This window comes from Crocuta crocuta, unplaced genomic scaffold (genome assembly GCF_008692635.1).
Source record: "Crocuta crocuta isolate KB4526 unplaced genomic scaffold, BGI_CrCroc_1.0 scaffold164, whole genome shotgun sequence".
Taxonomy (NCBI): Eukaryota; Metazoa; Chordata; class Mammalia; order Carnivora; family Hyaenidae; genus Crocuta; species Crocuta crocuta.
The window spans coordinates 2,640,668-2,666,214 of record NW_027530016.1 but is presented as its reverse complement, the minus strand read 5'-3'; the positions used below and the strand labels follow the sequence as shown (position 1 = coordinate 2,666,214).

Genomic DNA, 25,547 nt, shown 5'->3' with positions numbered 1-25,547 from the left:
CTGGGGAGGGAGCCCTTTCCCTGAGTATACGGCCTAGCATAGGATGAATCAACAAGGCAGGGTTCCGCCAGAGAAAAAGGAGGGTTCCATAAAGGAGTTGCTATGGCTTTTGGGTAGTATGATAGTGTCCATGCTATCCTGCTAGAGGTGATGACAGCTGAATTAAGGCAGTGGTGGTGGCAATGCATGAAAAAAACCAAACAAACCCTGCAGCCCATAATGAGCTCTATAAATGGTTAATGTTCTGAGCCTGTAGCAGCTTGAGCAAAGTTGACCAAAACAAACACTGAACCCAAAGATAGGCCTCAAGATCTGTTGGTGGATCAGCATTTCTGGCCAGGTTTTCATCAGCCTAGAAAGGAAATGAATCCAGCAGTAATATTCCACTGAAGTGGATCATTGCATTATTCCAGGTCAGAAGAACCATAAAATGAAGCATGCTTCCCTTTAATAAAGGAATGTAGGTGCCGCTTTGTGACCCAGGGCCCATTAAGAGAGTGGCTGTCTAATACATATTCCTTTCCGTCTCCCCCAGGCTTCTTCCTAACCTCCTAGACTTGGCAATTGATTTGGTGTATGATAGAATCATTTGCTTCCTGCCCTAGTGCTAAAAATCACACAGAAAAAGAAAATTCCGAAGCAGCTTTCTTCATCATCTTAAAAAGCTGGAAACAAGCAAAAGTCTGTCCACAGGAGAATGGATAAACAGACTGTGATACATTCGTACAATGGAATATTACCCAGCCTTCGCCGGAGTCCTGAGCAGATAGAGCCAAGGGAACAGCCCCCAGTTCTCTTCCCTCATCTCCGCTCCCCTCAGGCCCAGAGGCCTCTTCAGTGCTGGCGGTACCTGAGGGGTACCTGAGGGGATGGTGGTAGGGAAGCCAAGCAAGAGAGGGACCCCTCTAGTCTAGAGCTGCTCTGGGTGGTGGTGCAGACCCTTCCCGTTCTGGACCCACCTTCTCAGGTCAGAACAGGGACCAAACAAGTGGCTAAAGGAAAGACTACGGGCAGAGGCCTGGCCTTGTCTCCCCATCTCCTGCCATCCCCTCCACCCCGCCCCACCTACCCCGTCCACTCCTTCCCTTGCCTGCAGGTACCCACTGGAGAACGCAAGACCGTGGCAGTTCTTCAGAAACAGAGCCTCCGTGGAGTGTAACTAAAGCGATTTCTGGCATGTTTAGACATAAATTCTCATGGTCTCTAAAATCCTGGCACTTCTCCTCAGGACAACTCCATTTGATTGTGGAGGCCTGAGTCTTTCTGTTTCTTTTCTTTTCTTTAATGTTTATTTATTTTTGAGAGGGAGAAAGAGAGCGAGAGAGACAGAGCATGAGCAGGGGAGGGGCAGAGAGAGAGGGAGGCACAGAATCTGAAACATGCTCCAGGCTCTGAGCTCTCAGCACAGAGCCCGATGCAGGGCTCAAACCCACGAACTGTGAGATCATGACCTGAGCTGAAGTCGGCTGCTTAACCTACTGAGCCACCCAGGCGCCCCTGTGGGGGCCTGAGTCTTTCTGATTAGAGGATCCATTTCAGTTAACCTGCAGGGCTCCGCCTCCCTCTGCTTGCCTCTCAGGAACCCAGCAGGGCTTTCAGTGTGACTTAGCTCGGGGTTTCTCAACCCAAGCATATGGACATGTTGGGTCAGATAATTTCTTTGGTGCAGGGATGGGAACCCTACAGTGTTTAGCAGAATTGCTGGCCTCTTCCCACGAGATGCCAGGAGCGTTACCATCCCCAATCATGACCGTCAAAAATGTCTCCAGACATTGTCAGATTTTGCCCTATGGCAAAATCATCCCCAGTTGAGAGCCACTAGGTTAGCTTAGTTTTGAGCATTCACTTAGCAAAAGCCCTCTCCTGGTTCTCCTTCCAGGAGAAAAAAAGTAAAATAAGACTAACCATTAAATCCTTTCTTTCTCTACCTTTCCTTCCTAGGGTTCCCCAAACATCTATGACCATGAAGTCACTATAGAAGCTGATGCCTTTTTGCCTGTGGATGAAACCTTGATTCCTACAGGTTGGTGAATTTAAACTTCTTTACGGGAACGCAGAGCTGGGGTGTGATCGGAGGAACATCGAAACTTCATTTACCTAAATTTATTTTCTGTTGGCCTGCCAAAATGCCTGTAAATTACCATGATTAGTCATTTATGTTGGTTATGGTTGGGGGACCATATAATTAAACACCCAAACCAGGACACCACTGAGAAGAAAAGGGGATGCTATTAATAATTAAGCCAGGGCAACAGGCATCAACTGGGACAGTTCTAAACAAACTGGGTCATATGGCCATCCCTAGCTGAGCCTTAGACAGCAAAAATTCTCCACTAAAATGTAAATCTGGTACTTCTTAGCACCTTAGCAGAGATAAATTTACCTAAACATTGCCTCACCCATGCGAGACACTGATAGAACACAATGTGGCTTTTGATGGAGGATGAAAGGTTGTGCCCTGGGAAAGATAAATGCATATGTCACCTCTGAGACACAGTTAGGGGAATGGGGTAGCATGGCGAGGCCAAAGTATCAAAAGGGAAAGTGAGGTAGTGCCAGAATCAAACCTTATGGGTGTATGTGTGCATCTCCTAGGCTAACTGGATTGAGATGATCTTGGTCATTATTATTTGGGACAAAACTGCCTTGGTTCAAATAGGCAAATCTGTGGAGATAGAAAGTAGATCAGGGGGTTTCCAGGACTTGGGGACAGAGGGTAATGGGGAGCGCCGGTGGATACAAGATTTCTTTTTGGGGTGATGAAAAGATTCTGTAATTCAATAGTGGTGATGGTAGTGCAATCTTACAAATATACTAAACACTACTGAATTGTGCATTTTAAACGAGTGAATTTTGTGGTATGTGGATTATATCTCGTTGAAAACAAGGAGGAAAGGGGGCGCCTGGGTGGCTTAGTCGGTTAAGCGTCCGACTTTCGCTTAGGTCACGATCTCGCGGTTCGTGGGTTCGCGCCCCGCGTCGGGCTCTGTGCTGACTGCCAGCTCAGAGCCTGGAGCCTGTTTCAGTCTGTGACTCCCTCTCTCTCTGACCCTCCCCTGCTCACGCTGTCTCTCTCTCTCCTAGAAATAAATAAAGCATTAAAAAAAAAAAAAGAAAACAAGGAGGAAAGAAAGGAAGGGAGGGAGGGAGGAAGGAAGAAAGAAACAAAGCGAACAAACCTTGGTTCCTGTGTTGTCTCCAGGATTAAGTGGTGTGGATTTGTACTAGATCATAGGTGCACCACCATCTGCTTCCAGGGGACAGATGGATGACGGCAAGATGGCTGGCAGGGGCGCTGCTATTTGTGTCAGCTTATGGAAATTCACTTTAAGCAATTACTCCCAAAACAGTAAATAAATATTCTTATTGGGATTTCATTAAAATCTAAGATGAAGTTAAGTGTAGAAGTCTTAGTCAAAGAAAACCAAAGTGGGGTGTCTATGTGGCTCAGTTGGTTAAGCATCCAACTTTGGCTCAGGTCATGGTCTCCTGGTTTGTGAGTTCGAGCCTCGCGTCAGGCTCTGTGCTCACAGCTCAGAGCCTGGAGCCTGCTTCGGATTCTGTGTCGTCTTCTCTCTCTGCCCCTTCCCCACTCGTGCTCTGTCTCTCTTTCTCTCTCTCTCTCTCTCTCAAAAATGAAACATTTAAAAAATTAAAAAAAAAACCAAAGTAAACTAAAGTAGAGGATAAAAGAAAAGAAGAGAAATCCAGAAACACGCAAACACTTGCTCATCAGCCCCTTTGCCCCGGGAAGAAGGGCTGCCCGCTTGCCATCCCTGGGCTGGCCAAGATCTCCTGCTTGATGGCAACGTGGAGGTATTACCTCGGAGCCCCTTGGCCCAACCATTAATGTCCTGTGTTCCGCCCCCTTGGGTATCTGCTCAGAGCCCCAGCCCTCCATAAGCCCATCTGCTGGCAGCTCCATGTGGAAGGTCAGGAAGGCCTTTCTCTCTGTTCCCACCCTGTGAAAGGGTGCTACTATTTTGGTTGCCATCTCTGCGAATAAAGAACGTAGAAAGATAGAATATGAGCGACTTGAAGCCAAGGGCACCATCTTAACCAAATAATCAAGTTTTACATCACCAGTAATAAGATGTATTGTGTCTTCCTTGTATGATGTACTGAAAAAGGACATTGTGTGATAGTCTGTCAAAAATGCCTAACCTCATTCCATTCAGGAGAAGGCATCACATGAACCCAATTGAGGGACAGTCTACAAAATAACTAATCGGTATTCTTCAATAGTGTGAAGGTCATGAAAGACAAAGCAAGACTGAAGACTGGTCACAGAATAGACCAAGGAGATAGGAAAACTAAGTGAGAATCCTGGACTAGATTCTGAGCCAGAAAAAGGACATTAGTGGGAACACTGGTGAAATTCTAGTGAAGTGTGTAGTTCAGCTAATAGTATTGTACCAATGTGAATTTCTTAGTTGTGATCATTGTACTGTGGTTATGTATGATGTTAACATTAGGGAAAGGATGGTTATACAGAGATGTACTTTTTTTTTTTAAGTGGTCTCCATGCCCAATGTGGTGCTTGAACTCACAACCCTAAGATTGAGTCGCATACTCTATCAACTAACAAAGCCAGCCAGTCACCCCCAGAAATGTACTATTTTTGTAACCTTGCCGAGGTCTAAGATTATTTCAAAGTTAAAAAAAAAGAAAAAAGCCCAGGGCTCCAAGTAAGATATGACTATAATTTTCCTGAACACCTACCTTACTATATAGGTAAGGGCTTTTGGTTTATTTTGGCCTCTTTAAAACAATGGGGTTGTGTTTATGGCCTCTAGTTCAAAATTATTGAGGAAAATAATAAGAATGAGCCTGCATACTAAACAGCAACTTCAGTTAACAGCAGGAATTAGAAACCCATAAATATAGGGACTACAAAATTAATTAGAATAATGAGAAGTCAAGATAAATGGAATAAAATTTTTTTGCATTGCAGTTTTGAAGGTTTTCCTAGCTCCAGGGCTGGTTTTAAAGGCTCTTATGTTTGTCTTGGTAGCATGTGTCATCTTCTGATATTTACATGACTCAGTGTGAGGATGAGTAAACTGGCCCATCTTGTCCTAGATGCAGCATGACTGCGTCAGAACTATATGTCGTGAACTGCAAAGGAAAACTAGTGGCGGCTACTCTTTTGTGCCTGATAAAGAAGAAAATGAATTAAGTAGCTTATAGGTGGAGGTGATGAAATAAGTACATATTTATTTGTGTATATTTATAAAGCCTTATGTTGTCCTATTGAGTTTTGATCAGATGAAAATCACAAAAATGCATAATTCATGCCGTGTGAAGATTCTTTGTCGTGATTGTAAGAGATAATTGTGGCAAAGCAGAGTTGAACTTAACGTGTAATCTAATGGGATGCTTAAAACTCGTGTCCATCCCAGTTCTTCACTGTGAGTGGTTTTAGGGTCAAATTCTTTACTTTGTACTAATTCTGAACACCTGTGAAGCTGAGTAGGCTGCAGGTGCTCTGGGCTCTGGGAGGCAAGAGCCGTGGCTGTGGTCTTGGCTCTGTTGTTAATTAGCTGGGTGACCTTCAGTATATGCGTAACTTTTGAACACTTCCTTAGACCCTCATTTCCTTTTCTGCAAATAGGAGGGATGTTGAACTCAATTCGATTTCATGGACCAGTAAATTTTCTTTCTTTTTTTTTTAAATTTTTAATGTTTTATTTATTTCTGAGAGAGAGAGAGAGAGAGCGTGAGCAGGAGAGGGTCAGAGAAAGAGGGAGATACAGAATCTGAAGCAGGCTCCAGGCTCTGAGCTAGCTGTCAGCACAGAGCCCGACGTGGGGCTCGAAACTATGAACCATGAAATTGTGACCTGAGCCAAAGTCGGACGCTTAACTGACCCACCCAGGAGCCCCTAAATTTTCTTTAGAAAATAATTTGAGAGACTTACGTGGAGTTGCCCAACTTTTTATTTTGCCATGTTAGAAAGCTATCATAAATATAGGGTTATTGAAACTAATGGGAAGGTATGTATGTTATATTTCGATTAAAAAAAGTTAAACTAACCATGGGAATAATGAGGAACAGAAATAAATAGACTAGGGGTGCCTGGCTGGCTCAGTGGAGCAGGTGACTCAATCTTGGGGTCATGAGTTTGAGCCCCATGTTGGGCATGGAGCCTACTTAAAAAAAAACCCAAGATGCCAATTATAATCACCATCTTTTCATAAAGGAAATATTTTAGTTATTTAATTATTTATTTTGGAGAGAGAATGTGCTTGAGCAGGGAAGAGGGGCAGGGGTGGGGGGAGAGAAAGAGGGAGAGAGAGAATGAGAATCTTAAGCAGGCTCCACGCTCCAGCACAGAGCCCAACATGGGGCTTGATCCATGACCCTGAAATCATGATCTGAGCCGAAATCAAGAGTCAGACCTCAACCGACGGAGCCACCCAGGCGCCCCATGAAAGAACATATTTTAACACCACAAAAAATGGGGAGATTTTAATGTCAGAATAAAGAACACTTTAAATTGAGTTCATCTTCCTTTTAATTGAAATGTGATAGTAGATTATCCAAATATATCTCAGTTTTCTGTGAACCAGTAAAAATTTTATTGTGGACTCATGATTGAGAACCAGCAATTAGTCTGAAAGGTCACTTGTAGCTCTTACATTCTGTGATTCTACAAGGCTCTCAGTATAACATTTTACTGCTATTTCTACCACCCTTCAAATCCATTAGAACTCTATCATGAAAGTAAGTTGCAATAACTTCAGAGCACATAAGAAATCTGTAAATCTCTTACCTATCCATACGCTAGCCAGTCCCAACATACATTATGTCTGTTTTCCCAGGGACACTTCAACTGAAATTATAGGGTGTTTTATCTTCCCCTTCCTCAGAAATGCATAAGAAATAAGCAAATTGTATGTTTCCTTTGGAACGGCCTTCCAAACTGGGTGGTAACTCCCATTCTGCACAGCCATGATAGAAAACTTCACAGGCCTGGCCCTCTTTCAGCCAAGAGCAAATCTCCAGGAGCCCAGATTTCACTGGACTCTTAACACTGACCAAAAGCCCATGAGCATGTGGCTTAATTCTGAGACCAGTCCAGAGTCATTTGATCATTTGGAAATGCCTCTCCTACATTGCCAGGCTCATCAGGAATCAACAGTCCAGTGGAGGAGTCCGCCCAAATAGTATCCATTAACCTGTAAATATCAGGAGAGAGAGAACTTGGAGACTTGCTACGGAGGGAAAGCACTGCCCGTGGGACTCTCAGATAGAGGAGATGAGAGTTAAAGACAACTGGAAAGGGCAAGTGGAAATTTGCCAGGCAATCAGGAGAAAGGTGTTCTGATAGAGATGAACAAGAACAGGGAGTTCAGGAAACAGCAGGACTTCCCCCAGGCCAGCCCTGGGCTTCTGAAGCGGGCAGGTGTTTGGTAGCAGAAAAGCGACGGGCCTGGAGAGGTTGGCTGGGGCCATATCAGATCTGCACCAGGTTCTGGTAGAGCTGCAACACCCATCCTGGGGCGGCCCTGGATGATCCTGGGCTGGCCTGGAGTTCAAGGACACCCCACACAGGGCAGACTCACAGGTGTGCCTGAGTCCAGTCTCAGACTTCCGGATATTCAGCCAGAAGTGGACGAACCACAAGGCCACTTCCTTGAGACGTGCTACAAGAAACCCGTTAGACCAGCCATGCTCTGGTAAGAGTTCTGGGAGATTGATATGCAGTATCTAGAGATTGTGGTTGTGCTGAATTGAGAAAAAGGAAGATACTGTTTATCTGTGAGATGAGATGAAGGTTTATGATAATAATAGCTAGTATTTCGAGAACACTTTATAAATGATAATCCACACCAGAATCCTAAAAGGTAGGTTGTATTAATTTTTATTTAACAGATATGAAACCTGTAGCACAAGGAGTTTAAGTAACTTAACTGGGGATCACCCAGTTAACAAGTGGTGGAAAGCTGGGATTCAAACCTAGGTAGACTGGTATTAAAATTCTAGCTTATAACCAGACCTGTATGTAGTCTATAGACCCTACAGTGTGGTTAGAAGTCAAGAAGGTTTCAGGGGGCTGGGGGAGAGGACAGAAAGAAAAGTAATTTTTCTTTTTTTTTTTTTATTTATTTCTAGGAGAGAGAGAGGGAGAGACAGCATGAGCAGGGGAGGGTCAGAGAGAGAGGAAGACACAGACTCCGAAATAGGCTCCAGGCCCTGGGCTGGCAGTCAGCACAGAGCCCGATGTGGGGCTCAAACCCACGAACCGTGAGATCATGACCTAAGCGAAAGTTGGACACCTAACCGACTAAGCCACCCAGGCGCCCCAAGAAAAGTAATTTCTTGACCATATAGATAGCCGAGATCACCATATAGTCAAGAAATGGGAAGTAAGCCAAAACAACAAAAAAACAAGCAAAAAAAAAGTTTTGACAGTTGAGTGTTCTCATTTCCTGTCTTTCATATAGGTAGTCTCATAACTTTTCTCTTTTCCTCCCTGTTTCTCCTACTCTTAAATTTATTTTGATTTTTCTGCAAAGAAAACAGAAAACAAGTTATATTGAAAAGCGGGGGACGGAGGGAGATGAAGATGGAGGCCATGAGAGGCTTTCCTGAGACCATAGAGCATGAGTAGAAGTGTCTGGCCGTGTTAGACTGACCAGGAAGGGAATGTAGGAAAGGAACAGTCCAACTTAAAGCTCAGAATTATTCTGTGCCCCTCAGTAGTCTCGGAGGTCATTGCTCTGTTGCAACAGAGTAACTTGTGTGGTGACACATCCCTTGTCCTGCTGCTGCTTGGCTTTCTCAACTGCAAAATCTTGTCATGACCAGCCTACTGCTGAAGGTTCACTTTCTTTAGGTGCGTATGTTGGTCATCTCTGTTGAAGATGGTAGGAAGTTCACCTACATAGAAAAACTTAACCATTTACGTGGGTAGCTTTCAGCCATCTGGAATATTCCCTTACAATGAGATGCCTCATTTAACCAGCAGGGTGCTGGGAAGTGAGTTCATTTCCCTTTGGCTTTCCCTGAGGCTGCTGCCTATTTGTGGGGAAGCCCTGCAGAGGTTGGCGGGAAACTTCCGTCTCCTTGTGTGTGAATAGTTTTTACTCTGTAATCAGTGATTTTGCGCACCACCTCCCCATCCTCTGCTTTCCACCTCAAATCCTTGTTTGTGTGCTTGTTTATAAAATTTCTCATTTTAGGGTCATAAAAGTCCTCGTTATTTTTACTTGGAGCTCCCAGAGAGGAGAGTCTCCCTTACCATCACTGTACCAAAAGAGAAAAGAACTCCTTAACTCTACCCCGTATCATGAGACAGCAATGAAATATGTCCGAAAAGTAGCTCAGGCGGGAGAATTTGTGGTGGATTTGGAGGAAGCTCAGGAAGCAACATTTTAACCATGAGGATTTTTATCAGATCATTCTTTTGAGTTCTGTGTGGGATTGTCCCGAATGCTTCATCTGACAGATTGCAATTTCTGTAGCTTCCCTTATCCAGCCTCTTCCGGACTTTCTGCCAAGTCCCGTTGGCTTGCCTCTTAGCTTGTGTCTTTCTGTGACACAAGGATGTTTTATAGTCCCAAGCCCCTGCCTTTTGTGACCCTTAATTTTTACCCATGTTTGCTTTTCAACTCCTTCTTCTTGTTTGCTCTTTATAAAAAGTATTTTTGAGGGAAATGCTGATGCATGTCTAAACTTTGCGGGTGTTTTTCACCTTGGTTATAGATATTCGGTAAATAATTTTTCAGGTGAAGGGAAAACCCAATGTCATGAGAAAGTAGCACCTCTTATTTTACAGTAGCTGTAATACTGTGCAGAGGTCTTCAGTAAAAAAGGGACCTTCCCCCTGTGTGTTTGGGGGAGGGATGGAGTCTTGTCCTCCATTTTGTTTGCTGCAGGCTTACTGCTCAGGCATTATCACACAGAAAGGAAAGGGATACCTTGGCATACAGTTTTAGGGAGCCAAAGCAAGCACATATCCTGAGATCGCCTTGTCTTAAACGTATAGCCTCCATTTAGACCTCTACCCCAGGCAGGGCCCTCTGGGGGCCTCGGGCTCCTGTTTCGCTCCTCCCTTTCTTCCTGTTGGCAATTTGGGGAGCATATCAAATGTCTTCAGCCCTTTCAGTCAGTAGAACACAGAAGACAACAGCCTGTATTACGTGCCTCCTTCATTCTCCCCCTTTTCTCTGCTTTCCTGTAAAAAGCTAGCCTCTTTCCAAAGCTCACTGGAAAAGCCTTGCAGGTGTAGGGGTAGCAGAAGCCTTCAGAGGGGCCCATTCAAATAATTTAGCACCCCCCCCCACACTTTCCCCGCTGGAAACTTCTGCCATTTTGTCATCCCTGCAGGCTTCCAGGCAAACGCAGGCAAACAATGTCCCCTGTGTGTTGTTAGGCTGCAAGACGCCAGCATCTTTGCTCTTCTTCTGCGGGGGAAGGGGTGGAAAGAGGAAGAAAATATTTTGAATGAAAGAAGAGAATCCACGCCTAGCTTCTGAAGCTACTGCTCTGGATGTGGTTCTGGGCACTTTGGAGTCAGCAGTGGGGTTTGGGGCACAGGGTCCTTCCGCACAGGTGCCTCTCTGATGCCGCAGCTTCACCAACAGAAGGTCTCTGCAGAGACAGTTCACCTGTAGGCCAAGAGCAAAGTCTGCAGCCAAGTTGTCAGGCTGGGTTTACACGTCAGCAGTTAGTTTAGCTTTGCTTCTCCTCAGCTATTAGTCTTCCCCACTTAAAAAAAAAAAAATGGGGGGGGGCATCTGGCTGGCTCAGTCAGTTGAGCCTCTGACTTCGGCTCAGGTCATGGTCTCACGGTTCGTAGGTTCGAGCCCCACGTCGGGCTCTGTGCTGACAGCTCAGAGCCTGGAGCCTGCTTCTGATTCTGTGTCTTGCTCTTTCTCTTTGCCCCTCCCCTGCTCATGTTCTCTCTCTCTCTCTCTCAAAAATAAACATTACCAAAAACATTTTTTTAAATTGCAGCCCGTAAATCGTTTGGCACTACTTAGGATGGGCTCACGCTGTATTACTGGGACATCTCCAGGTTCTCCTGAGTGTATGTTTATGTTTGTTATTATCAGGGCTGTCCTTGTAGTTTCTCAAAAGTGGAACTCCTAGGAGACGTTTACCAAGAAGGACCAGTATATGATCGATGTCCACACAGAGACAGAACATTCCAGTGCCAGATCTCTGGCTCCCACGTCAGGCATTTAGCTTCGGGACCTGCGTCTGGCGTCCTGTACTGTGGCAACAAGAGGAAATTGGTCCCCGGAGCCCTGTTTGGGGACTAGGCCCCCTAAATATGAGCAGGTGAGAAAATTCAGTCCTTCTGTTTCTCGAGGGATTAATTCATTCCCAGGGTTGTAAATATTACACGGCCTCTTTTTGCCTTTGGAACCGTGAGACTGGGAGGCAGTGTGGGCAGCCTGCCCAGCAAGATATTATCGTGTACACAACATTGGGCAGAACCAAGCACGTGTCTGTAGAAGCATTTACAGCACAGAGCTTTTCTTTCTTTTTTTTCCTTTTAATTTTGCTCTTCTTTATTTGCAGTAGTAGATAAGGAATTAAGAAAGCAAAAAGAAAAAAAAAAGAAAAAAAGAATGCTCTGACTAGGTCTTTTGCCTCTTAAAGTAACATCAGTAAAATTCTATCTTCTTCTTTTTCTTGAGAAAAGATACCTTTTATTTTTATAGAAACTTACCCAACCCACTCTGTCCCCTAGCCCATCTGTGTTCGCTTGCTGTTCTTGCAGCTCTCGGTTTTTGAAAGCGCCTTCTAAAATTACATGAAAGCGGCCCCGTTTTGACAAAATTAGAATTCTGGTAGGAAAGGCTTACCATGAGGCTGTGGAGAAAGGCTCTGCAAAACCTTTGTATTTTATTTCACTCTCTCGGGGTTCAACCGACAATTCAGTCAATTTTATAATCACTTCCCTAGGGCAGGGCTAAGTCGCTGTCCCGGAGAAATAATGAATTCCAAAGTAGTCTCCTGGTTCAAAGATGGTGCAAATGAAGACTGTTTTGATCTACATGTTTTAATCATTCTGGATGTCTTACAGAAAAATTCCTTTAGATTTGATACGATTCTAAAATGCTGGATGTAATATTAGTTTCAAACCTTAATCAGAATGCATCTTCTTTCCTTTTCATTATACTTCTGCACACCCAAATATCATCACTCATCGCGTGCTGCTGATTTGTTAAAATAAAACTGTATTTTTTTTTTTAGAGAACTTTTAGGTTCACAGGAAAATGAAGTAGAAGGTACAGAGAGTTCCCATATATCTCCATGCCCCCACAAATGCACAGCACCCCCTTTTTAACATCCCCCACCAGAGTGGAGCATTTGTTACAACTGATGACCCTCCTTACCCTGACACATCATCATCACCCAAAGTTCATAGTTTGAACTTGAACCCCAAGAATGGGGTTCACTCTTGGACAGACGTATAATGACATCTATCATTATGGTAGCACACAGAGTATTCGCTGCCCTAAAAATCCAAAGTATGCTTTCTACCACCCATCAGTATGCTTCCTCTTTCCTTTTCAGTCTCCCCCCAGCCCCCCAATATTGTTAATCATCAGGTCCTTCTGATTTTTAACTCCTCTAAGTATTTCTGGAATCTGTCTCTTCAATATGTATTGTTGATGATATGGTTCTATTTCCACTGTCACTATCCTGGCTAAACTGACTTTTCTTGTCTAGAGCAGTGCCTGGCTTATATTATGAGTTTCACAAATTGAGATTGATGACTGAACAAATGAATCTGGAACATAGCTCTTTAATTGGAGGGAGGCGGAGATCTAAAGAATCTCTTTAGATCTATCCTCCATCTGGTTACTAATGTTATCTATCTAAAATGCAAAGCTTACTTTGATACTCCACAGCTTAAAAACCTTTTAGGTGGCTCCCAGGCCACATACCAGCTGCCTCCCAGACCCATCTCCCAGGACGCCTCACTCATTACCCCCACCCCCAGGCACCACCCAACTCCCCCTTCTCTGCTGCATAAAACCCTACTCTTTCCTCAAGGCTATACTTTTCTCCTTAGAAATGGTTTCCCCATTTCCTGGAAATAATAGGTTCTTTTTTATTCCAGGGAATTTGCAACAATAGACACTGTAGAGCTCACCATGTGCCCAGAGCTCACCTCTCTTCTCTTCCCCTTCACCAGTCTGCCTGAGATGACCTACCAGGATTCAGTTACAGGTCTGAAGTAGAGGGCTGGAAGGGAGCTTCAGGCTTGGTCTCTTTAGCTTGAAGCAAGAAAACTATGCTAAACACAAAAATGAAACCCAGTAATAGCCAGTCTGTACATCCTAGGAACAGATAGTCCTTCCTTTCCCTATACTCAGTCTCTCTCCATTCTTCTCCCTTTTTGACATTTGTTTTCCACAGAGCATATTAACACAGTACTGCAGGGGGCCGAGATTCAGAGAGCCTCGGTGCAGGTGTCCGCTCTGCTGCCCACCAGCCGTGCGCTCTTTGAGTCAGCCAGGGAAACTCAGGGCCTCATAACTTCATCTGCCAACTCTCATCAGCTGAGGGGCACATCACTTGAACTCTGAGGTCCTGTCAGTTTCTAACACCAATCAAAGACCCTATGGGACCTTTAACCTAGATATTCATAACCAGGGTCCATACGTGTATGTCTGGGAAGATGATGAAAGATCTTCAGGGGATTCACGGGCCCCTGAAATTCTGTGTAAAACCCTGTATGGGTTGATCACATTACCTTGGTCCACAGAGGGTCTGGTCTTGTTTCCTCTCTTAAGGTACAGTTTATGGTTATCCTACTATGTATTATACATGTAAAGAGAGCCATTGTTTTAGAATTGAGCAGTAGTGTGTGTTCCTTTTTGTAATCTTCAGGGTAGCTTTAAATTTTTTTTGCTTATTCATCACCATTAAAGTTTTGGAAGGAAGCTAGAAGATTAGCTAGAGGAAGAAGATGGCACACCCAGGAGGAAGAAAACTTCCCCAAGTTTCCATCTGGAGGAATAGCAGCAGCCAGGGATGAGGGTTGGATGGTCAGCTTTTCTGTTCATCCTTTCAATATCCACCAGCCCTCGGCGCAGTCAAGACTCCAGGCCTGGCCATCAGTCAGTGCAGGGTAGGAGCAGGCAGGCACGCCGGGGCCTCACTGTAAGTGGGACGCTGGGGCGTGGTGTCCCAGGTGTCACCGTCAGCTCCGCAGTTCTGGAGACGAGCACCTCCGGCTGTGAGTCTGCTCCCCAAGTTTCTTCTTTATCCATTCTCCATCACCGGCTAATCCCAAGTACCTGCTAGATGCCAGGTACTATACCGGGGAAGCAATGTTGAACAAAACAGATACGCCCTGCTTGCATGGAGAACCTACAGCCATGAGTATAGTACAGGTCCTGTGCACAAAGAAATAGGCTGGTGTTATTCAAAAAAGGTTTTGAATAACACTAAAAAGCTGAAACATGATATTGGAACTTATGGAGTGTTAGTGACGCTAGAGAGGTTTCTTCAGTGACAGGTCCCTCCTAGACAGTATTCAAGGAAGTTCACTACAGAAACTCTAAGGACCTCTCCTGGTAGCAATAACACTCTAACCAGCTGCATTGCGGAATCCTTCCCTATAACAGGGCCCCAAGAACAGTTTTATGAGGCTCCAGAATATCTCCCAAAGCAATACTGTGTTCCCTGCTATGAAACACATCACTGCTACGAGATTGGCAAGCATGAGCCAGCATGGTGGAAATTTGGCAGGAAGAAAGCTCAGAAATTAGCACTTGGCCAGGCATGATGTCATTCCTGTGAACATTTGAGACTAACAACAAGTAAATTTGCCAGAAGAGATGTGATTTGCTAGAGCTCTGACTCTACCGCTTTTGGAGAACTGCTGTGTAACACCCACCCCTCCCCACCCCAGGTCTAGACAGGGGCTGGCTCTAATTGATACCTTCAAGGTCACCCCATTCAGAAGGGGCTGAGAGGTAACTTTGGGCTTTGTACCATGGGCTTGAAGCTGATTCACACGAGTACTCGGGGCAGACTTGTATTCAGTTCAGCTAACACTTATGGAACATCTACTGATTGCTACATGCTTCCTGAGGCACTGGCCATGGAAAGATGATTGAACACTGTGTTTGCCCTTGAGAAGCTTACAGGGCAGTAAAGTTTTACAGGGAGTAAAGAATCTAAGGTAGTCAGGACAGTGAAAGAGGTAGTGTCCCTGTGCCAAAGGAGCACAGAGACAAGGGTAGGAGGAGGCTTTCTCAAGATCACCTTGAGCTGCGACAACTTTCCTAGTGTCTGTGAGGATCTAGCAACAAGGAGTGGGAGATACACTTGTGAAAGCACCACCAGTATTTAAGGTGTAAGAAAAGCTTACATGGAAGGTGCCGAGGGAGACGGTCAGAGGTAGAAGGCAAAGGAAGAGAAAAGGTGACCGGAAGTCTTGGAGTGACCAAGAACATCAGTACTCCAGAGGGTACTGTCTCTGGGGAGCCCTGGGAAGAGTGGGCAGGCTGTGGTGGCTATTCTCGGTGACCTCATTTCACAGAGTGGTGAGGGTAGAAGGCAGGCTGTGACAGCTGGAGAAGCCACGGATAGTCAGGGAGTATAGGCCAATGAGTAGTTCCCAGGCAAGACAATGTTCTCAGGCCCCACTTCCGAGATTCTGGTTCATTTGCTTTAGTGTGGGGCCTGGGAATCTGTATAAGCTACCTACTGAGCTCATGGGAGCCACTGGTGTTGAATATACTCTCAGAAATCTGTGAAAGGAAGAAGACAGGGTGCCTCCTAGAGGTGGAGATGCAGGGTCAGGGAAGAGGGTTTTTAGGGGCAAAGGAGCCGATGGAGGGCAAGTGAAATGTTTGTCAAAGGGTGCCGGGGAGGATTCCGATCAGGAATCTGTGGTGGCCTCAAGTGGTGCTTCTGGAAGTTTTCTCCAGATTTTCTCAAGGGCTTCAGGTCAGGAGCAGAAAAGGTGGATTGTGAGATGATCCAAAGATGGGGTTTTGTCTGGTGTGAAGGACAGGAAGATAGGGCGTATGGCTGGTCAGTAAGAGTGTTACTAACCAAAGTGGCTCAAGTCATAGACACCGGGCCCAGGCAGGTAGCAAAGGACATAGGGACCTGATGGACACTATGTCAGGGGAACCTGAAGTCCAGGGGAAGATAGATAGCAGCCCTCTGGAGAACAGGGATGCCCATGCAGGAAGGCTGCAGACAGACAGTGGGTGAACTTTCCACTGGCAGCAAATCTCTAGGTGCCATCTCGATAGGAGTCTAGAATGGAAAAATTCTCTGCATGAAAATGCCTCGTGTGGGCCCAACTGTGAAGTGTAAAATTGCCTTCTCACCTGAAAACAACATGTAACTGGGTTTAGCATTTTATGCTTCAGATGACATGTAATATCCAGAAGCGATACACCCTTCCCCCCATTGCAAGTTCAAGTGAAATCAGAAAATGTCAGTGAAAGAAAGAAATAGCAGTAGAATAAAGCCACAAACCCAAAGCACTGGCAGAGGAACAGGAGGAAACTGCAGCAGAGACGAGCTTTGAGGTTGTGTGATCTATGAAAATTTATAGAAATGTTACCTCAAAAAAAAAAATCCCAGGGTGCTTTACTTGCCAACCACTGGAATGAAGACAAAATTCCCACCCAGGGTGTTACTTTTAATTATCATTCTCTTTATGTTGTTTCTTAAAATAATAACAGGCATTCTAGAGATGATCTACCAAGATGGCTTAATTAGGTGTCAGATGAGTACCTGTGCCCACGAGCCCCAGAGCCCCATTACCGCTGGCTTCCTTATGCAAATCTGACTGACTGCTCTGAAGCTGACTAGATAAAGCAACAGACATAATTGGAGCAGCTGGGCTGGAAGCACAGCTGGGCCGTCCCCATGGAGACCAGGCTCCCGCGTCAAGGCGCTCTACCCATGGCCCCCGCGTTCCTTTCCACCCTTTGTTTTTTTAACTGAGATGAATGTAAGTACATCTGAGCCTGCATCTCCCTTAGACAGTCTCCACGTCAGTGCCTTTCACCTTTAATGAACACATAGATCACCTGGGAAGCTTGTCAATACGCAGATTCTGACTCAGTTGGTCTGAGGTAGAACCTCTGGGTCCAGTTTCTAACAAGCCCCAGGTGATGGTCCTGTGTCCACACTTTCTACAGCTATTTAAAAGGCTGTAGAGGAGCACCTGGGTGGCTCAGTCGGTTAAGCGTCCGACTTCAGCTCAGGTTATGATCTCACGGTTCGTGGGTTCAAGCCCCGTGTTGGGCTCTGTGCTGACAGGTAGCTCAGAGCCTGGAGCTTATCTTCAGATTCTGTGTCTCCCCCTCTCTCTGACCCTTCCCTGCTTGTGCTGTCTCTCTCTGACTCTCAAAGTAAATAAATAAATAAAATAAAGGCTCTAGAGGCACCTGGGTAGCTCAGTTGTTTAAGCGTCTGACTCCTGGTTTGGGGTCAGGTCATGGTCTCACTGTTTGTGGGACAGAGGCCCATATCGGGCTCTGTGCTGACAGTGTGGAGCCTGCTTAGGATTCTCTCTCTCTCTCTCTCTCTCTCTCTCTGCCCTTCCCCTACTCATGCTGTCTCTCTCTCAAAATAAATAAACTAAACTTTAAAAGCAAAAAGCTCTGTGTAGCCTCAAGTTTGTTACTTTTTCCTTTTTTGGTACCTGTTTCTCCTCTCCTTCGCCCTCCCCAACAACACTGCTGTCCTACTGCTGCCCCTGAGCCACCTTCGCCCACCACCCTCCTTCCCCACTTTACCCTCCTACCTCCAGGCCTCTCTACGGGTCATTCTGCAAAGAGCTGCTCTGAACCAATGGCCTCCCTAGAAGAGACAAGCTAGCAGTTTGATTTAGAAGAGAGGAGGGAAATAACCAGATATCACAGTGTGTCCCTAAAGGGAACAACCTGCTTCCTTATGTTCATCACATGGGCCAGTGGACCTATAGTCTCAGAAGGTCACAGTTGGAAAAGACCTTCTGTCCAGTAGCTGGATCCCAGACTGTGGCACCCATGGGCACTCGGGTACCTCCAGGTCAGGGTGCTCACTGTCCATCCTGGGTCGGCACATCAGAAAGGCCTTCCTGAAAGTGAGCTGGGATCTGTCTATCTAGATGATCCCACTTTGCTTACTTCTTCGTTCCCTACACATCAGGCTCAAGGCCTTAGAAGGTAGCTGTCATGTTGCCCCCAAGTCATTTCTTCTTCAGGCAGAGCCATTCCTTTTAGGCCATGAGTTGGCTATTCTGGTCCTTCTCTGACTCCGCTTCTGTATGTCTAGGGCCCCTCCCCCTCTGATGCCCACACTGCAAAGAGCAATCAAAAACTGTCACCCCTCGTTACACTATGTGACTCCTATTCAACTTATTGCCAACTGCATCCTTAAAGTCGTTTGCATACACGCTGTGGCTCGGCTGCATCTCCCTAGTCAGTAATAATTGTAGTAATTAGACTTAACATTTATGAGAGTTAGTATAATGATAGTTAAGAACACCTGCTCTGGAACCTAGGTGTGAAGCACTTAATGAAGAGTCATGTCATTGGTAGTTATCACCATCACGAGTATGATCATCATCCCTGTGCTAAGGGCTCTGCCCAATAACCGGTGTGTGTGTGTGTGTGTGTGTGTGTGTGTGTGTGTGTGTGTGTGTGTGTGTGTGTGTGTTAGAGAGGGTACAAGTGAGCAAGGGGCAGAGAGAGAGAAGGAAGTGAGGCTCGTGTTCTACCCAAAGTAGGGGTCCAGCTCACCTACTGGGGGACTCATGCTCATCCGTGTGGGACTTGAACTCACAAATTGTGAGATCATGACCTGAGCCGAAGTCAAATGCTGAATGACTGAGCCACCCAAGCACCCCGCCCACAATAACTGTTGACATGACAACTTTATGGGATAGAGGGTATACTGTCCCAGTTTTACAAGTAAGGGAATGAAGCCTCAAAAGATTATGTTTTGTGCCCAGGATTAGAGCTGCAATGTAAAGCTAGGCAGTGTCCTTTGTTTTCTGGGATTTTCTGTTTTGCTTTTTTGGACACAAGTGCAAAACCCTATCTATTGCTGTTATTCACAAATTTCATCTTGTAATGAGTGCTTTACCCCTACTTTGGATTACTGGTTCTGTTATCCCAAGTGGGTCTGCCTCCTAGCTTCATGTTGTCTGTCCTAATTTGAGAAGAATACCTTCTGTATCTTCATCTAGATCATCCACAGGTCAGAGACCACATGATAACTCCCTACACATTCTCTTCCCTGAAGTCTCTTCCTTCCATTTGGAAGATGCGCTATCTTCCAAAGCTCCTCAAGCCACCAGCCTTGTAACCCTAGGGGGTAGCCTGGGAATGATTTGTGTTTGAATATATCTGTATTTGGCTCCTAGTGAGCATGCTTCATCTTGGCTTCCAGGTCTCCATTCCAAAATTCTTCCCAGAATACAGAGCAGCTCCTATATTAATAGTTTGTGAAATTGACAAATTTCAGGCAGGGGAGATGCACAGACTCTGTCGAATGTAGGGTGTGCGGAATACACATCCCAGACAGGATAATGACCACATCCTGAAGATAATGAGACCTAGGAGGCTGCATTTCAAGCCCTCTTCCTTCTGACTCCACTAGTACTGACATAGGCCTTCTATGTCCTGAGTAAACCACAGGATGCTGAGCAGTCGTGGTGGTATTTCTGCACAGGGGGAGCATGGGGCACCAGTCTCATTAGAAGGGAGACTGGGGCATCCTTGAAACTTAAATCGGAGGTTTCCTTGGAGTGATTTGCAAGAAAGGGGAGCACTGATGGAGATTACATGGGCTGGATCCCTGACATAAAGCCATTTCTTGACGCTGCCACTGTGCCAGTTGACCAGAAGGGCTGGGCTGATTTCTTTCCTCTCTTCTCACCCTGGGCCATTAGTGCAGTCTGGTTATCTTCAGTTGCCACCCTTTTTGGTGTCAGGGTGCCAGCCACCTGTCCCTGTGCTCTCCTTGGCTTCCTATGAACCATGACGGTCGGTGGGATCCTCATGGCTTTTGGAGGACAGCAGGAAGCCATGGGTCTGCCTTGAGCCTGGGCTCCCTAGTCACACCACTGTCGCTGGGGCTGCCCAAGCTACTGTGAAGCAGCAAAACAACATGCAGGAAAATTCTTCTGCCCCAACATGTTCCCCTTTTGAAATCGTCAAGCAAACCCTGAACACTATCTCTCTGTGTGGTCAGGCAGACGGGCTGTCCCTCTCATGCTAGATGGGTTAGGGACCATTGGCGGACTAAGCCCGGTGGGTCCAGGAGGGTTTGGGGAAGGTAGCCTTAGTTCTCATGGATCAACACCCAGCCCTAGCCAGGCCCCTGAGATTGGGCAGGGGGCGCCCCTGAATGCCGCAACAAGTGGTGGGCACAGGTGAGGGAGCTTCAGCTGGAAATAGAAAAAGCCTCTGACCTTAGTGAAGTGTGTCCTTGGTGTGACACTGAACACATAAGTGCTGTTCAAAAGGGCCAATTTTAGGGTGGCTGGCTGGCTCAGTAGTACAGCATGCGACTCTCGATCTCAGGGTCATGAGTTCAAGCCCCACATTGGGTGTAGAGATTACTTAAATGAATAAATAACTCTTAAAAATAAACAAATAACTAGACAGACTGATTTTGGCACATTATATAATCAGGAAAACAAAGTAGTTAAATGCATGAACCCAAACCCTAACTGCTTAGGTTTAAATCCAGCTCTGTGACGTTGGACAATTTATTCAACCTCAGCAGACTTCATGTATAAAGGTAATAATTGGACCTCCCTCATTGGTTGTGAAGATTAAATGCAGTAATATATAGAAAGTGTGTAGAACATTAAGTCCTGTCATTTCATAGGAGCTCTGTAAGGATTAACCACTATTATTATCATTATCATCACGATTGCCCCCATTTCTGAGGGTTTAATATGTACTGGCCACTGAGCTAAGCACGTACACGCAGTAGCTCATTTAACTGCCCTTTGAAAATAGGTGTGTAATGCTTCAGTTATGCCTGGGTTGAGGAAACAGGCATTTTGAGAGGTTAGATAACCTGCACACAGTTAAGCAGGTAAGTTATTGGTGAATTCAGGGTTTGAAGCCAAGCTTCCCTAACTCCAGAGTCTATGCTGTTATCACCCCCGTCCACTGTCCATAAAAACGGCTATGTTACAGAGTACTTCCTGCAGACTGGTGAGATGCAGAGTACTTTACATGCCTTATCTTGTTTAATTATCATAATCCCATGAGGTAGATACTCTTCTTATCCCCATTTTACAGATGAGGAAAAAGCAAGGTTCAGAGAAGCTAGGCAACCTCTACAAATTTTTACAGCGAAGAATTTTAATCCAGGCTGCCTGACTCTTAAAATCCATTCTAACATCTATTGAGTCTGACTGCCAGACAAGTGAGCAAGATGCCCCTGGGAGGTTGATAACAGTAACTGGTGATCCTGACTCCTGATACCCACTATAACCCAGGGCGACACAACTTGCCTAATTAGCCCCATTTTCTGAGCTGTCATTGGGGGCTATTTCCACTTTCTCTGATGCTTCACGTTCCTGCACTTTCTGAAAGCTGTTGATTTGCTCAGATTAAGACAAGCTCCGGCGTATTTCACATGTTAGTTTATTGCGCGTCCTGCAAGAATATGGAATCACCAATAGTCCAGAAGGAGGTCCCGATGTATTATGCAAAGCCTTTGTCACAGTGCTATAGGAGTCTGCCAGTAGATTCCCAGACTACATTTCTTGACCCAACACCTGATGTTATGTGACTTACAACATTCCAAACGTGCATTTCAGTATCAGGTCATGAGAAGGCTACTTGCTTGGTAATGAGCAGGGTCTAGGCAGAACATAGTCACCAGCCTGTGTATCGAGGATTCTTAACCAGTCCTGTATGGCTGGTCTTCAGAGATTCTGAGAACATTCTTTATGTATGTAGGTATTTTCTTGGAGAGGGAGCCGTAACTTTTACAATATTCTCAAAGGAGTGCATGACTCAAAAACCAGTTTAAAGACTACAGTTCCAGATTAAAAATCACTGAAAGAGGAAGCTTCAAAAAATAAAACTAAACCCAAAGACCCTGAATCCTTTTTTAAAGAAAACTGCAATGCTCCTTTGAGACAGAATGCACCTTCCTTTTGCATCAATGATTTATGCTATAATGAATAATTGTTCTCTCTGTTCTCTATTTCTGGGGGGAGAGAGAGAGAGTAACAGAGAGAGCACTAGGTGCCAGGTACTGCCCTTGAGATAGGATTTCCGTCATATCATTCTCTCAGTTAAGCCTCACAATATGTGTCTTAGGTATATACCACCATTAGTTCCATTTTATATATAAAGAAATTGAATCTTACAGAGGCATAGAAACTTACCCAAGGTCAGTGAGTAAGTCTGTCTTATCCTAAAATGGCTTTGTAAGTCAAAATAGAGGGCAGTAGAAAATAATTTTGAAACAATATATTTTCTTTTTTAAATATTTTTTTTTAATATTTCTTGTTTAAGGGAGAAAAAAATTATTGGAAAAATCCCCCCCACCCAAATTTTTCTAGAAAGTCCAGGCCAGATTTTTTCTCAAAATAATTTTTAATTGTTACCATAAATAAGATTTTGCTGAGGACCGTGTGGTGGGACTATGGTCCCTTGTGTTACCGGGTGGTGCGAAGATGAGAGAGGAAGGGGACCTGCCAGGAAGGGGCCAAAAATGAATGAACGTGGAGATTCAGTGACTCTTACAGTGACCATCTGTCCAGCATCTCAGAGAGTCGGGCACTAGGAAAACGCTATTTGTGATGAGAAAATTGAAAGCACTGAATTAAAATTCACCCCAGGTGAATTTCCTCAGTCAGACACTGAGAGAGTGTTCATGCCCAGATGTTACAGAAAACCATTTCACTGGACTCAGTGTCCAATCAGGAGTTCAAAGGACTAAGTCACCTTCTATACTGTTTCTTAAGTCAGAGCTGGGAGCCTACAGCATGTGTGTAACATAAATGCATCTTGCCTGCATGCTAGATACAACTTCACCGGTGAGAGGACTTCATTCCTATGCTTGCTCTGCCCTGCACCCTGTCCAGTGGGCCAGTCCCGACCTATCCTTCAAGATGAAGCTCCTGTCACCACCTTTGGAAAACCTTTCCAGACCCTCCCCCCACCCCCCCACCGGCTGCACTGGGGTGTGCTCTCCCTGCTCTGCCAGCGCCCACTGGATGCCACTCTCATTGCACTTGTCATACTCTCCTGTCGGTGTTAATTTGTTTTAACCTGTCTCCTCCACCAGATTTTAGGCTCCCTGAGATCAAGTTCATGCCTGGTACATAAAAGATGCTCAAAAATGCATGAACTGACAACTTTGTTTTTTCCTTACCCAAAAGCAATCGCAAGGATTGGTGTTCCTTTTTTTTATGTTTATTTATTTATCTTGGCAGAGAGAGAGAGTGTGAGCAGAGGAGGAGCAGAGAGAGAGGCACAGAGAGAATCCCAAGCAGGCTCTGTGCTGATAGGAGATGTGGGCTCAAACCCACGAACTGTGAGATCACACCCTGACTGAAATTGAGAGTCAGATGCTTAACCAACTGAGCCATCCAAGTGCCCCCACAAGTATTAGTGTTCTTAAGGAAGAACCAATTAAAGACACTTATGACTATGTAAAAAAAAAAGGGGGGGGAGGAGGGCTGCATTAACCTCCTGTCAAGACTAGTTAAGTGCCAAGAGGTGAAAACATCCTAAAGCAGTATGCTAGTTGTCTATTGCTATGTAATAAATTATTCTACACTTCACATATAATCTTTCATTCTGTCTGTGGTAGGAATTTAGACAGGCCATATCTTGTCTGTGGATGTGATGCCTGGGACTTATTCACTCTCATGTCTGACAGTTGATACTGGCCACTGCCTCAGGGTCTAGCTGGGGCTGTCAACCAGAACACCCCCACAGATGGCCTTTCAGTGTGACTTGAGCTTCCTTACAACATGGTAGCTGACTTCCAGGGGCAAATGTCCTGAGACAGCAAGGGCAAAGCCAAAACCACTTTCTATTTATTACCTGACCTCAGAAATCACATCGTATCACTTGTCCCTTATTCTATTGGTTGCAGCAGTTACAAAAGGTCCTTCCCAGTTTAAGGGAAGGAACAAAGACTCCATCTCTCAGTGATGGAATGTCATCATCACATTATAAGTAGAGCCTGTGGAAAGGGGTACATACTGGTGTGGCCATCTTTGAAAAGGGCAGCCTGCCACAGCCATTCATGGGGAGAAGGCGAAAATCTATCTAATAGAATATGTATTAAGAACCCCTTATGTTAGATAAGAGATATGAGTCAAGGCAGATGGAGTTCATGAAGGCAGTGTGTTTTTCCTTTGCTGCCAGAAGACAGGTAATTATAATTCTATTGGGAATGTCAATAGGGAGAGGAAGATTCAACACCTTGTAATGGAGATCCAGAATGTTAGAGAGTCCTGTTTCCAATTATGAGGTCTACATCACCTTCTTGCAAGGTTGGGGCAGCTGTGGTTGCCCAGAGTGACACATCTGAGGTCATCTACAGACATCACCTCATTCCTGGCTCACTGTCACTTCAACACACTCTTGTCATAGTCCCTAATTATTTCATTATCCAGACTGATGATATTCTGATCTCTCAGCTTCTTCTTGACATCCTCTGTTCCAATGATCTTGTCCTCCAACCTTCTCAGTTACTCACTCCCATGCTCACTGGCTCATACCCTTTGTTTTTTTCATCACCTCTCATTGTAGTCATCTATATTCCCCATTTAAGGTGTCTGTTTCAGCCCCAACAATTCTTTGATGCCACACGAACCTATAGTCCCTTGATCCTACCATCCTTTCACTGCTCCTCACCTGTTCCTGAGCTCACTCCCCCACCCACGTAAAAGTCTATCATTGGAATCACCCCTTTGCTTATGCTCTACACTTCCTCACCATCTCCTTCTTCTGTCTATTCTCCTAACAAATGCAACCCTGATTCATGCCATCCACCACACCCTCTGTAGCTGCCACCATACAGGGACTGGTCTCACTCTAAATTCATGACAGGAACCCCAGGTGGGTCTGCACTGGTGCCTGCAGTCAGGCTCTCCCTGAAAGGGGGAAGCAGAAATGCTACCTACCTCAGGCTGCTCCTCTGTCCCAGAGCTGTAACCTCCTATCTTTGGGTCAGAGCCCACCATTTGCCAGACACTGTGGCACTGCCGCTCAGGCCTTAATGCACACTCAGCCAACCTTTAGGAACATGAAGAAACTCTCTTCAAAAAACAGCTTCTCTCTGCTGACACCCCAGCTTTCTGGTGGCTTCAAAACCAAAGTCTGGTGAAGTGACATCCTCTCTGAGGGCACCCTTTCCATTTCCGCTTCAATATTCTGTACACTCAGCATTGCTGAGAGCACTATTTTGATGTCTTCTATTCTTAGCACCAAAGCACAAAGTCACATATGCAGATAGACCAAAATTAGAAGAACGGCACATTGATTTTCCAAATTCTTTGAGAACTCCAGAACACCTGGGGGGTTGGGGGTGGAAAGGGCTGTTACCAAGTCACTCTGGGGTGA

At 45.3% G+C, this 25,547-nt stretch overlaps 1 protein-coding gene across 1 annotated transcript in view; it reads left to right on the top strand.

Moving 5' to 3' along the window:
• GALM (galactose mutarotase) overlaps positions 1–25,547 on the top strand; it is a 52,894-nt gene that overhangs the window by 17,342 nt on the left and 10,005 nt on the right. Inside the window, exon 4 of the mRNA XM_077764254.1 lies at positions 1,942–2,023. Within this exon, the coding sequence (XP_077620380.1) occupies positions 1,942–2,023 (82 nt within the window). The remainder of the gene's footprint in view (positions 1–1,941; positions 2,024–25,547) is intronic.